The 14,606-nt window shown below is 39.4% G+C and overlaps 1 protein-coding gene across 2 annotated transcripts; it reads right to left on the bottom strand.

Annotated features, from left to right (window-relative positions):
• Positions 1–5: 5 nt before the first annotated feature.
• slc24a1 (solute carrier family 24 member 1) lies at positions 6–9,465 on the bottom strand. 2 transcript variants are annotated; one of them, XM_005928792.2, is made up of 10 exons: positions 9,311–9,465; positions 6,925–8,105; positions 6,101–6,160; positions 5,756–5,864; positions 2,881–2,955; positions 1,769–1,857; positions 1,329–1,586; positions 1,150–1,239; positions 858–1,024; positions 6–739 (listed from the first exon to the last, which is right to left on the bottom strand). In XM_005928792.2, the coding sequence occupies exons 2-10, from the start codon at positions 7,942–7,944 to the stop codon at positions 490–492; spliced, it is 2,118 nt and encodes a 705-aa protein (XP_005928854.1). In that variant the 5' UTR covers positions 7,945–8,105; positions 9,311–9,465; the 3' UTR covers positions 6–489. The 2 variants fall into 2 exon arrangements, with proteins under 2 accessions (XP_005928854.1, XP_005928855.1); XM_005928793.2 differs by having other exon boundaries at positions 5,762–5,864.
• Positions 9,466–14,606: the final 5,141 nt, after the last annotated feature.

Genomic DNA, 14,606 nt, shown 5'->3' with positions numbered 1-14,606 from the left:
GGATGTTGTGTTTGATTTATTTTTTATTTTTTCAATGATTTTTCATGATTTTTGAAAAAAAAAAGTTCAAGCAAGCTCAGGGTCCCTATCATGATTCTTACAAAATCATTTACTTACGATGATACAAAATACACATTTAGTAGCCTACATTTTTCAAAATGTGTCCACAAACTAACACTTTTACTTGCATTTCATAGACAGTGCATAAAAAACCCATTAACATCTCTGTTAGGTCTTACACCACAAAATCTACACTGTATTAGACAGTAGTCATGCATCTCCCCGTGTACTATGAAAATCAATTTAAAAGCTGCCATCATTTCTATAAGTGAGTATCGGGTTCTAGAAAACGCTTTATTGCTGCTGACATACCAGACACTTCACTGGTAACAATGCAGAGCACGTAGCTTTCTGAATGTTTCCTATAGATATCCAGGTCTATGCTCGTGAGATCCTTTCCCAAAAAGGTTAACAGTTCAGCAGAAAGAATTAGATGGAAACTGGGCAGATGATGATACGATCTTCCAACATAACACTGAGCACCAAGAAGATAAAGTAGAGGAGGAACATGGTGAAACCCAGCACCTTATTCATCTTCCAGTTACAGGAAGCAATGGAGATGATGACAAAGAGGAGCATGAGGAAGAGCAGCACAATGGCACAAAAGAGCCCATTGCTGCTGACAGCCACTGGACCAAAACTATGGATGGCTGAGTACAGGAGCCAAGGGACTGGGAGACTTTTAAATAAAATGATAGTGAAAAAACATAAAGAAAAGGGAGAGAAAGGAATTATTAAAGTTTGTGTTAAGCAGCTTTAAAAACGAAATTGATGACGATCCAGCTATAGAGGCTCACCCCACAGTGATGTCAAAGATGTTACTGCCCACAGAGCTAGACACAGCCATGTCTCCCAGGCCTTTACGAGCCACAATCACACTGGTAATGAGGTCAGGGATGGAGGTCCCTGCAGCCAGCATAGTCAGGCCCATAATTTCCTCTGAGATGCCAATAGTCTCACCCACCTAGGAAGATGAACAAGACTTTTAGGTGCTCAGCTTTTAGTTTACACAGATCTTTTAAGCGATTCTGTGTGTCAATGCACATCAACAGAAAACAAAGCAGAGTATTTGTATCTAAAGTAACTGACCTGATGGGCCCACCACACCATGAGGTACGAGAAGATAGCAATCCATAGAATAGAGCCCAGGAAGGTGACAACAAAGAATTTTCTGGATTTCTATAGGACAAAGTGAGTTATGGAAAAGCAAAATGCAGCATGATTTAAATTACCACAGCTGATATCAGAAATATTATGGTATCTCTCACCGGGTTGCGAACATCTGGGACGGTAAGCCACAGAGGGAAAACTATGGGCAACAGGAAGAGGTAGGTTGCTTGCTTTCGACGTGTATCGGGCCATTCTAAAGACAGAGGTTCATCGTCTTTTTCATCTTCTTCTTCGTCTTTATCCTCATCATCATCCTCATCTTCACTGGACTCGTCACTTTCATCATCGCTGTCCTCTTCGTCGCTCTCAGAGTCGTCTGACTCTCCTGACCCATCATCTTTTGCTGGTACATCTTCCTGAAGTAGGAAAGATACCGCAATTAAAACATATGATAAAAAGAAACAAAAGTCAAACCATCCTAAGGAAGCAGGTGCCCACAAGTTGTATCATTGATCTGTGCATTGACTCTTACATAGACAGGAATCAAAGACTGACTTCTGGGCTTTTTGAAAGCCACCAGGACATGGTTGGAGAGTACCTTCTTGTCCTCTGGCTGCTCCTTCTTTTCTTCTTCTGCAGCTGTGGTTGGTTCTGACTCTTTGCTCTGCTCAGTTTTTTCCCCACCATCTGTGAAAGGAATCCCAAAGAGTTTGCTTATTAACTGCGGGCCCTTATGCAGTTATCTGGAAGATTTTAATTTCATTTAAGACTTCAGGACTGATTACAGGAAGAACTGCAGTCAATGCATTAGCTGAATTCACTCACTGTCTTCTTAGCTATATACCTATATATTCCTTGAGTTCTCTGCATAGTTATATGCACTTGGTTTGTACATGCAATTTGACATGTCAAATATGTCAAAAAACAAAACAAAACATAAAGCTAGCATTAACAAGTAAACAAGCTTCAGTGATTTAGCATCCTAACAGATGAGTTTCGTCTTGCTAACCACCTTGGCCAACGTGTGATGCAGAGAAATGTGAAAAAGTTGTTAATACTTCCTTACATTCACAAGGAAAGCTGTGATGACGGTGGAGAGGGCTGCTCTGACCATGTTGTTTTATTACTTTTTTGCTAAAATGTTATTTGGCAAATTCCTCCACCTCCTGTCATTCTCAGTTTGTTAGCAAGTAATATTTGGTAATATAGTAGATATTCAGTTATGAAAGTAATAATATTTTAAAATTCTTCAGTCAGGAAAGAGTGCCAAAAGCTGAAGACATCCATGTAAAGTGCAGACAGACAGCAAAAATGGTATGTTTTAATCTGTTCCAGTTTAACTAGTTAAACTGTTAAAAAGTGGAATAAGATGTTTGTTTGTGTATTCTGGAGGCTGAGGAATCTCTGCTTGCCTTTGTGTAAAAGTCACGCCACCGTCATACAGTATATATATATTTTTTTTTAACTAGTGTGTACTAACTGTTTCCAAGCTAAATAAGCTAAAATATTACTACAATGGGGAAACAGTTGTTTTATTATGATAGTTGGCATATAGCGACATCTACTGATGTTGAACAAAAAACCTATTTTATTTTTTTTAAGTCATTTTGCGCATGTCAATTTAATGCTTTGCAGACCAGCTATTGATAATGATACTAAGCAGGTGTCAGTCTCTAGTCAGTGAATGACGCTCACATCCTTCAATGTTACCTTCACTTTTGTCTTTGGCGTCTGATTTCTTTCTTGCCACGCTGTTCAGAGTTTCAGCTTTCTCCTTAAATTTCCCTACAAACACACAAAGTGGCAAAATAAAATTAGAATCACAGACGTCACACGGAGGGCCCTAAACACAGTACAAAGTGCTTTTAATTTAGATTCATTATGTGTATATTGCTGCTATATTACGGTAGTCATGAAACCCTAAAGAGAGCCTGATTGAAAATGTTGGTGGTTAAGATTTGTATTTGATTAACTTATTGCTCATCTTTTCATCAGACTGCACTTTAGATTGAGAACTACTATAAGTTAATTTAGTATTTAACTGATATTTAATTGTCATTTCCTGGAGTGGGAGGAGCTACTGACTATATGGTCAGCTACTTTCCAGAAGCATTGCATGTTAGGTCATAATGGTGAGTAGGCCACAATGGATGTACTACAGAATTGCTTTCTTAATAGTTTATTTTACTTTTTGGATAATCAGTGTTTAAGTTGAGGTTACTTGTTTTTCTTTTGTTTTATACTAAACTTCTTGCCTTAGTTTGATTGCAAATACGGCACACTAATAAATTGCTATGATGAAAAGGGGGGATAAACAAAGACTGGACTGTTCATCTGCGTCCACCACACAGCCATTCCTCACAATGAGGCTGTTTGTGCAGATGTGAACACAGTAACCACACCAAGAGCCTTTAGAGGAGGTGGTCTTGGTGCAAATGAACTCCTTGAAGTTTGTTTATAGTGTGAATGTGATCTGACAGTGACACTGTCGGATCACATTCACACTAGGAGTTGAAGACTCCTAGTTGAAGACCACTAAGCAATATCAGATCGAGCGTGAGAATATTCAGCCTGCTTATTGGCCAGGTGTGTCTGGGGTGGGAATAACAACAGTAAAAACAGGAAGAAGGTGTTGTGTTCTGGACTATTTTTATTCTAAATATATCTTCATTTCATAGCTAGTTGCTAGCTCGTACAGACCCTTGCACATCTATAGTACCTTTCCGCTTTCAGATTACAAAGCATTCATGGCTAAAGGGAATTTTCAGCTCAAACGTATAACATAGATAATCTTTGTAACCATTTTCTCAAATGTCAAATCTGGATAGGTCAGCCCATCATCACACTGTCAACCCAGCTTACATCTTCTAAATCATTGCATTTTAACTAATTTAAGGGAAAGAAAACCCCGTCATCATCAGTGTAGGGCCTAACGTTATTAAGTAACGCGTTACAGTAACTACGGTATTATTGTGGTAACGAGCACGGTAACTAGTTATTATGCCAAAATCAGGAACGCATTAATCGTTACTGGGATTTAGATAGGGTCGTTATTCGTTACTTCGTGTGGTGGCTATCGCAGCTTCCACAGATTCAGTAACATTAGCAAGTGGTGGAAGCCAGCAGGTGGATGAGGGAAAGGAGGAGCAGAGAACCGAGGCGGCTGCCGGTCCGAGTGTCAGGTGAACTGAACTTCAGGTAAGAAGTTATAACCTGCAGTCCATCTGGGTCAGAAATAAACCAAGTTTAGATGGAGTTTAAATGGTAAATGGCCTGTATTTGTATAGCGCTTTACTAGTCCCTTAGGACCCCAAAGCGCTTTACACAACCAGTCATCCACCCATTCATCCACCCATTCACACACTGGTGATGGCAGCTACATTGTAGCCACAGCCACCCTGGGGCGCACTGACAGAGGTGAGGCTGCCGGACACTGGCGCCACCGGGCCCTCTGACCACCACCAGTAGGCAACGGGTGAAGTGTCTTGCCCAAGGACACAACGACCGAGACTGACCAAGCTGGGGCTCGAACCAGCAACCTTCCGATTACAAGGCGAACTCCCCAACTCTTGATGAACCAGTCCAGCCCTGTATGCAGCTCATCTGCAGTCTGGTGTTACCTACATCTTCCTATTCGGAAGGCCGAATTTCTGAGTTCTGCGTACAATCGAAAGCACCACGACTGCAGTTTTTGTGTTGGATGTAAAAAGCGCACATGACGCTGTGACGTAGGCTAGAATCGTGGCGGCGGTCAACGGTGTGGGATTTCTCCAGGTGTGGGATTTCTCTCGTGGAAATATGCACATCATTTTTTCCTTTCTATTGGTAGGTGGCACAGTGCACTTGTGGCAAGTAAGCAAGCTAGAAGACTGGCAATCTTGCTGGGTATCCAGTTATGGAAGCAACACATTAACAAGAGAATTCTGAGTAAAACCAAAGTTACTTTCCCTAGTAACTAGTTACTTTGAAAGTAACGATTAACTTGAAGTAACTGAGTTACTTTTGATAGAAGTAACTAGTAATGTAACTAAGTTACTAATTTAAAGTGACTTACCCAACACTGGTCATCATGCACTAACTGACTTTTTCAGAATCAGAATCAGAATCAGAAAGGGTTTATTGCCAGATGTTGAGCAGGTTTACAACATTAGGAAATTGCTGCGGTGCTTCAGTGCAACATACTGTCATAAAAATATAAAAATAAGAATAAGAATTAAAAGTGCTAAGTGGATAGATATATACATGATATATACATGAGTGCGGGTGGTGATCAGTGCCAAACATGGAATGATGCAGTGAACACAGCGTAGGGTCATGTGTTAGTGAGTTCTAGAGTGTATTGCAGCTATACCCTGGTGATATTCTTCCTGTTCTCCTACAGGCCTCTAAATGGATCCCTCTACAGACTGAGGTAGGTATTTATCTGCTTAGTATCAATCTGGACTTAGTGCTGCCTTCATGTGGGACACTTTGCTAATCCATTTTAGAATGAGAAGGACATAGTACTCAGACAGCTATTATAAAAGCACTTGGTACACAGTTATCAGTCATCAAACAGTATTCACAGCTATCAAATAGTACTCACCATTACCTATAGGGTCTAATGTATGAATCATGAGTTGGAAGATGGTGTTTCTCATTGTGCTGTTGTGTAAAGAAGCAGAACTCCCCCCTCGCTGAAGGGATGGCTTCAACTGGGGAAAGAGACGGCTGAGGTCATGATACAGTAACTAGTCACTGTACAGATAATAGCACATCACTGTTAAACATGCAATAGTGGATATAGTGGCTGTTTTTTTTTTCTTAACTAGTGCAGGGAGCTAGCACTTGTCTTAATTATTTACAAAATAAGACTGTGAGTGTGAAGGGTATAAAGAATTTTTTTGTGACTTTCTTCTTGCAGTTTATTGGTTGGTGAATTGATTTTTACCTTTAAACGATTCTTGTCCTCTGGAGCAGGAGGGGCATTATCCTCACCGTTCCCATTAGTCTGTGTGCAACAATGTTTTGTTCAGTGATGATCATTCAGCGGCAGAGATAAAACAAAGTTCATTCTGGTAGATTTTATATTAGTGCTATAATTTAATGCATTACTAGTTCACTCATTGCACACGCTGCCTGACTTGATGATGTCAGATATATATTTTTTTAAATGCAGAGGATGACAGTATTTTTATTGTATCCATTATCCCCATAAAATAATTATTAATGATTCTAAATGATATGAAATAGCATTTTCAACAAGGAATAAAATGTTCTCTTTTTGGGAGTCCCACCCTCAAAAACCCTGAGTATGAACAAACCCTTAAACCCTTTACTTGGTGTAAGTTAAGCCTCAGTCACACTGTTTAGGTTTGGACACGCTATACATGGATGCTAAAGGAGCTATAACTCTGGAAAGCATTCATTTGCTGCAGCTGATTAGCTTTGGGGTGTTTTTGTTTTTATAAAAAGCTACGTATATATCATGTGACGAAACTGCTTTCTAGTTGCTAATAATAATCCCTACAAAAACCTCTACTAGTTAAATATCTTAAAATCTGCTGATTTATGTCTCTCCAGCAGGAATGCATTAATACCTAGCTAGTATGCCTAGCTCTTCAAAAGTTTCATTAGGTTGTTTTCTGTTACCAGTAGTTTATGGGTTTGGGTGAAAATGGAGAAAACTTTTCAATATAGATATCAGACAACAGACTTATTAGTTGTCTGACTGAGGATAAGAGCTTTGATGAATTCTTTAATAGGAGATCTTACCTTGTCAGGTTCCTCTACAGCAATAACTTTGACAATGCTCTTGTGTTTGTGGAGTTGGGTCTTGAATGCACGCTCTATTTGCACATTAAACTTCATGAAAATGACATAGACAGTGTAACAAGCCACCAGCATCATGCTCTCCCACCACATTATGACATTATCCAGGAAGAAGATAATTAGAAAGATGAGGCCAAGTATGTAGAATGACACATCTCTGAATAGAGGCCACCAGGTCAGATGGAGAATCTCCCGAGAAAACAAAGCACACATTCCAATCACAAACAAAATGTTGAAAACTGCTGAGCCCACAATTGTGCCAATACCCACGTTGCTGTGGGCAATGAAGACTCCTATCAAAGAGGTAAAAAGCTCAGGGGCAGAACCTCCGGCGGCCATGAAGGTGGCTCCAGCCACATCATCAGAGATTGCCAACTTGTTTGTGATTACCCCGAGAGCAGGAACAAAAAACTCATCACACACAATTGCAAGTGACACAAACATGTACATCATCCCAATAATGTGAAGGGTCACCCAGCCACGTCTGCGATCTTCGATTGAAAAAATGTCCTCTGGGTAATCACCCTTCATATGTGGTGCTTCACCCGGAAAGGCTGGTGGGACGGTAGTTGTAGGAGGAGCTGGCGTGGGTGTCTCCGGAAGTTCAGGTGCCACATAGATGCAATGCACAAGAGTCCGATTTGTTGTTGGGAATAATGGCGATTCAGTAGTGGTAGATGTCGTGGATACTGAAGTTGTAGTTGCATTATGGACATCATACGTTGTGTTTCTTTGCTCAGTTTGCTCTAAATCATATGCTGTAGTTAGAGCCTTTCCCAGATCTGCAAGCTCCTCAACCCCCTCTGCTGAACCTTCCCCACTATCCTGTGCAATTTGAGGCATTGCCAAAGGCTCGTACAGTCTAGTGCTGATGGTCAGCTGGTAGAGGGTACAGAGGAAAACCCCAGAGAGGAGAAAAAGAACTCGGCTCAGCTGCAGTCGCTTCCTTCTGGTACAATACATTTTTCTCCAGCAGCAGTGTTGCTTTTGGCTAGGTTGAAATAAGGTGCATAAATAAAATTTGGTGGAGTCCAGTTCTCTCCCCAGAAGACCATGGGGTGGCAGAATTTAAAACTCCAGCGATGTGACTCATTTCACATCTTCAAATCCATGGAATACCCAGTCTATAGTACAGTAAAGGAAAAACAGGGATAAAATTGCATTTGGAAAAGATATTAATAGTATACACGTATCTCAAGGCATTTGGACTATTCATAACTAAAATGTATCCATTATTATGTGTCACAGGGGGAAAACAATTATTTGTTTGCTCACTTACAACAAAATTAAATCTGTTTTTTTATGGTAGTTTTAGTTTAACAAAGAGAGACAGAATATCAAACAAAACACATTACATAAAGGTTATAAAGTCATTTGCATGTCACTGAGAGAAATAAAGATTTGATACTTCTGTTCTTAAATAGTCATGTGCATGAAGCACAATCGTCCACATAATCAGTTTCTTCCATTCCAACCTCTGCATTCCCACAGGCTAAAGAGTAAAGTGCTGTCAAAGAATGTCAGGAGCAAGATTACAGACCTGCACAAGGCAAGAACGGGCTACAAGACCATCAGCAAAAAGCTTGGTGGGAAGGTGACAACACTTGATGTGACTATTAGGAAATGTAAGACACAGAAAATGACCCTCAATCACCCTCTGTGTGGAGCTTCAAAGTAACTCTAATAAGGAAGCCACATGTATAGGCTCATGTGAAGTTTGCCAGTAAAGATCTAAACGATTTAAAGAAGGCTTGGGATAAATTGCTGTGGTCAGATGAAATAAACATCAAGCTCTTTGGCCTCAACTCGACTCACCTTGGTGGAAACACGGTGGTGGAAACATTATGTTTTGGGTACAGGAGAGATCCTCTCATTGAGGGACAAAAGGACGGGGCTGCGTACCACAAAATCTTGGACAAGAATGTCCTTGCCTCAGCTAGAGCACTGAAGAGAGGTTGTGGATGGGTCTTCCAGCATGACAATGATCTAAAACATACAAGGCAACTAAAGAGTGGCTAATTTGTTCTATGTCATTTTTTTCTGGAGTTTTTGTTGATATTGTGTGTCTCTCCATTGAAAAAAAAAACAACCATAAATATCAGAGACTGTTTATTTCTTTGAAAACGAGAAAACAAACAAATTCACCAGATCATCAAATTATTATTTTCCCCACTGTATTCATAGATCCATTTATAAAGCGTTACAGTTACTTTCTTTGCATAATGCTGGTTTCTGCACAACATGAAAGACTAGAGTTGTGATGCAAAATTTAAAGCAAGGAGCCAATCTAATTGCTTTATCCAAAGAGAACAAAAAGGTTCAGACTTACCAGAGAATAACATCTTGCAAAATCATAAGTGCAAGCATATCCAAACACAGGTTTCCACTGTCAGCTATTGTGGCACAAACAAACTGTTGCAGTGGCCAGTGTTATGTATGTAGGACACAGAACAACTCTTCACAATGGATCAGCATAATACCTAATACCTGAAGTCTTCTAAGAGGATTATGTGCGTTACCGCACTCTCACTTGTGAGTATACCTTAGTAATATTCAGTTTAATGCAAAATAAGTGTTTGTTTTGTCTAATGGTATTTTGACACCACAGTGTTTAGAGAAAAAAACTTTGATGACATAGTGAAACGTGTTATACTGGTATGTCTACCTTTAAACTTCATATTAAAACATATAAGTACCATATCAATGTGCATAACTGATAAAGTGACGCGTTCCTTGATGGATTGCTGTTCCGGTGTTTCCAGCATAGGAATATGAAATAGTAGTGGATCTTAAAACACTGTTGCAAGGGCGAATGCCATATTCTGAAAACTAGCCAACCATTAGACTCAGACTGTTTGCAGCTTTCAGTGGTGACTTGATCAGTGATGTCACGTGTATGTGTGATTAATGCTCCCCTAGTGTAGGTGAATGCATTTCCATGAGTGAACGCAGCTTTAGCACTGACTCCTCCCATACCTGCTTCCTAATCGTGGGTTGATAATATAATGCACCTGAAGCCTTTGTTTACGTCCCACTCTAACCGTATATGCACTGTATGCTTGCTATCTATCTTGCAGCAAAAGAGGAGGTATCACTTGGATCAAATAAATATGTATTTGGAAAGAAGTCCCACTCTAACCGTATATGCACTGTATGCTTGCTATCTATCTTGCAGCAAAAGAGGAGGTATCACTTGGATCAAATAAATATGTATTTGGAAAGATGTTCTTGTAAAAGTAAACTTTGGTTTTTGGTTTAATTTTAAAATGTGTGCTGAAATTTGGTAAATAGTTTATTGTGGGGTGTATGATTGTGTACCTGCCAACAGGGGTAGGCAACTCCAGGCCTCGAGGGCCGGTGTCCTGCAGGTTTTAGATGTGTCCTTGATCCAACACAGCTAATTCAAATTGTTAAATTACCTCCTCAACATGTCTTGACGTTCTCCAGAGGCCTGGTAATGAACTAATCATTTGATTCAGGTGTGTTGACCAAGGGTGATATCTAAAACCTGCAGGACTCCAGCACACGAGGCCAGGAGTTGCCTACCCCTGATGTACAACAAGGTTAATTGCAACATAAAACCATAAATATTTTACATACTGTTAGAGATGCATCACAAAATTTAAACTAACTGGAAAACATACTAATGGGTGTAAAATCAACATCATAGGTGAAAAGCTTCTTATGTACTGATCAGTTTTTGTGATTATTTGCTTCTGTTTTTTAGTTTTCTTAAACTATTTATTATCTGTGTTTCTGTAACTAACAATGTGAAGCTATTGCTTATGCCTAAACACTAAGGATTTAAAAGAAACCCTTTTTCAGAATAACTGTGTAGTCCCATGTGTTCCTGTGATTTATATGATTTGTGTCTTAGTCTTTTATTTACCCGGGTAAAATGCTAATTGAGATTTTAATCTCTTTTCCAAGAGAGACATGGCCTAGAGACCAGCAGAGGTTACAACATACACATCACATAACAATATTCAGTACAGACAAGTGGGCACAATCTATATACTCTATATGAATCTATGTGAAACATACACAATAATACACATAAACAATAGTTACACTGACCAAAACAGCTATTCTGTTGCTCCTTTAAAATAGACTCAACTATCGTAACCCAACTTGTGTAAATTGTAAATAATAAACAGATCAAGATCTTTTTTTATAACACCCTCACAATTTTAATTAGTGTCAGGGGGACACTGCATTGGCTTTCAATGTTCTTTTTTTTAAATTTCAGGTTTGTGGTTATTTTTCTCAGGAAATCATCTTTCATGCATCAAGCCTTTGTTCTCTAGTTTCTTTAAAGTCACTGACTTTATGAAATGTATATGAACCCTTTCAACAAGCCTACTTGGGCTTACAAACAGGATGTCAGTGCGCAGGATAGAAGGCCTTTGTATTTTGTTGGGCGTAATATAGGGCCCCTGACGTCACAGTCACACCATCACTGGGGTTGTTTTTTTTTCAGAAAAGACTATTTATACATTTTCCGAGCGGATGTCTGATTATTTAGTTTTTTTTCATTTACACGGCTGTCTATATGCTTGATAACTGCATAGTTTTGTCCAATGAATAAAACACTTCTATGGTCACACACTGTCACTCATTAGTAAGTAGAGATAAGGAGAATTCAGGATAATCCAAAGAAATGAGTAACGATACAGCAATTAATGAGCGGTGAGAGTCGGAAAAGCCAGGTTGAATTGGTAAGTTTTCAAGCGTGCTTTAAAGGATTGAATGGAATCAGAGGCACGAACGGTAGCAGGAAGACTATTCCAGATGTTTGGTGCTACAGAGGCAAAGGCACGATCATCCCTAGTCTTCAAACGGTGCCTAGGCTGGGCCAGAAGTAACTGACCAGATGATCAAAAAGAACGGCTGGGAGTATAGAGATTGAGGAGGTCGGTGAGATAGTCAGGTGAAAGGTTGTTTAGGCATTTAAAAGTAAGCAGCAGAACTTTAAAATCAATGCGCAATTTAATAGGCAGCCAATGTAAATCAGAGAGCACTGGAGTGATGGAGGCAAACTTTCTAGTTCCGGTTAGGAGACAAGCCGCAGCATTCTGAACAAGCTCTAATCGTTGGAGGTGAGCGAGTTGGAGTCCAGAGTAGAGAGAGTTATATTAATCTAATCTGGAGGTCACAAAGGCATGTATACGTTTTTCAAGATCTTTGTACGGTATTAAACGTTTGACCTTGGAAATTTGGCACAATTGGCACAAAAGCCAGATTTAACCACAGAGGAAACCTGTTTATCCAGCTTAAATGAACTATCCAGGAAAACACCTAGATTACTTACAGTATCTGTAAGAATAATGATAATAACAATAAATCAAAAAGAAGAATCTGATTATCACCTTTTTGCGAACATCGGGCAGCCTGAGCAGGTAGATGGCTTGCTCCCACCCTGAGTCAGGCCACTGTAAAGACAATGGCTCCTCTGTTTTTTCATCTTGATCCTCCTCCACTCTGTTTTCATCAGCTCTGGCTTTGTTGCCATCATTTCCTTCAGGCAGATCCTCCTAGGAAGCAGTTCATTAATCATGACTGACAACAGTACCTAATATGTACCATGATTTCTGTCTTTTTTAATAACAACTAGACCACTGTTTGAGACAATCTTCTTATCAACTGACTGATCCTTCTCCTCGTGTTTTTAATCATCTTATGCTACAGACTATACATTGCTGCAACTTTACAGACAGTATAATTTCAATTTTTTACATAGTTGCAACTACATATGTGTCTAACTGGTAACTTTTTAATATGTTTTCTGTGAACGCCTGGCATTCATGTTATCCTTGTGTTAATTCTTTTAATTCTTTAAATAGATGCAAAACATACTTACAGACACATCTGAATGAACTACACTCTGTAGTTTTGTTCCCAATCATACACTAAAATTGTAACACATCACTGGTGTAGATACCATCTGGGGATAAATGTTTTTTTTAAATCAAAGCAGTCATTACAAACCAGTTAACAGTGACCAATAAATGAGGTTTATGTGTGAAACTACATTTATGATGATATTGTCAGTTAAGGATTGTTGTGGGCACGGTTGAAATCATTAAATTAATGGGTTTTAAACAAGATAATACAGATTTTAGGCTCTTGAAAATTACATAAATACCAAACAGTAGATTCATTTCTTGTCTGATTCAACATAAGACCTCTGAAAAGGAGAGCTTACCTTGTCAGGTTCCTCTGCAGCAATAGCTTTAAAAATGCTCTTGTGTTTGTGGAGTTTGGTCTTGAGTTTGTGCTCTATATGCACGTTAAACTTCATGAAAATGACATAGAGAGTTTAACAAGCCACCAGCATCATGCTCTCCCACCACATTATGACATTGTCCAGGAAGAAGATGATCAGTACGATGAGGTCAAATATGTAGAATGACATATTTCTTAATAGAGGCCACCAGGTCAGGTGGAGAACTTGCTGAGAAAACAAAGCACACAATCCAATCACAAAAGAAACACTGAAAACTGCTGAGCCTGCAACTGTGCCAAAAGTTGTCATGGGTGATGAAGACTCCTATTAAGAAACCCAAAAGCTTTGGGGTGGATATTCCAGCAGCCATGAAGGTGGCTCCTACCACATCATAGGAGATGGCTAACTTGTCCCTGATTACCCTGAGAGCAGGAACAAAGAATTCATCACACAAGATCGCCAGCAGCACAAACATGTAAATGATCCCAATGAGGTGAAGGATCACCCAGCCAAAAGATATCTAGAGGATAATGAGCATGAAGGATGGTCGGTGCAGGAGGAGCTGGAGCTGCTGTAGATATTTCTTTTGGAAGCTTAGAGGCTGCAGAGATAAACCCTTTTGTGACTTGCAGTAATAGAGACTCAGTAGTGGTGGGCATGTTGGAATCTGAGGTTGTTTCCACATCATCTACCACATGCGTCTGATCTTGGGGATCATAATCATGCTTTGCAGTGAGAGATTCCACCTCAAGTATCTTTGTTAATTTCCCCCTGAAATCCTCTCCGTTCTGAGGCAAACCTGGTCTGGCACTGACAGTCAGCTGACAGAGGGAACAGAGGAGAGTCCCAAAGAGGAAAAAAAAAAAAGAAGCTTTATCAGCCGCAGTCGTTTTCCTCTTGTACAATTCATTTTTGAAAAATCAATCAAAAAAATTCCCAACTTCCCACTTCCACTTCAAAACCTAAAAAAAAAAGGTTCTTCAAAAAGTTTAGGAACTGTTTTGCAATTACAACTCAAATACAGCACCAGATAAGGATATTTTCAGAGGTTCTGTTCTATTCAGATAATCAAAACAAATATTATAATTTTTAATCATAGTGGCAGACATCTAAGGAATGTTCAAGTTATAGGATATGACGCTGGAAAAGTCTTCACCGTAAACATTATAACCTACTTTAGGTCCGACTAATAGGATTATGTGTAGCGTCTCATCTTAAACTAATCATCAAAGCAGAGTCCAGAAAGCCTAAAATACATTTAAAAATATTTAAACTGTGAAAATGTATTTTGAAAATGTGGGTAGATACCTTGAAACGCGTCCACCAAATCTTTACTGGTCAGGGCTTTAAAGTGGGCGTTGCTTATCGGCCCGTCTTTTGTGCAGAACAAGTCGCCAAA

Source organism: Haplochromis burtoni, unplaced genomic scaffold, assembly GCF_018398535.1.
Source record: "Haplochromis burtoni strain Fernald_Lab_line unplaced genomic scaffold, NCSU_Asbu1 Contig_114, whole genome shotgun sequence".
NCBI lineage: Eukaryota > Metazoa > Chordata > Actinopteri > Cichliformes > Cichlidae > Haplochromis > Haplochromis burtoni.
The sequence above is the reverse complement of the archived record's forward strand: the minus strand, read 5'-3'. Positions and strand labels throughout refer to the sequence as shown.

Bases quoted from the DNA above. Each gene is read 5' to 3' on its own strand.
- slc24a1 (XM_005928792.2), bottom strand. From the start codon at position 7,944: ATGTATTGTACCAGAAGGAAGCGACTGCAGCTGAGCCGAGTTCTTTTT. The intron at 2,956-5,755 runs GTGAGTACTATT...GTGTGTTTGTAG, and splicing joins ATTAGACCCTATAGGTAATG to GGAAATTTAAGGAGAAAGCT. The intron at 1,025-1,149 runs GTCAGTTACTTT...TCATCTTCCTAG, and splicing joins TGGTGTGGTGGGCCCATCAG to GTGGGTGAGACTATTGGCAT.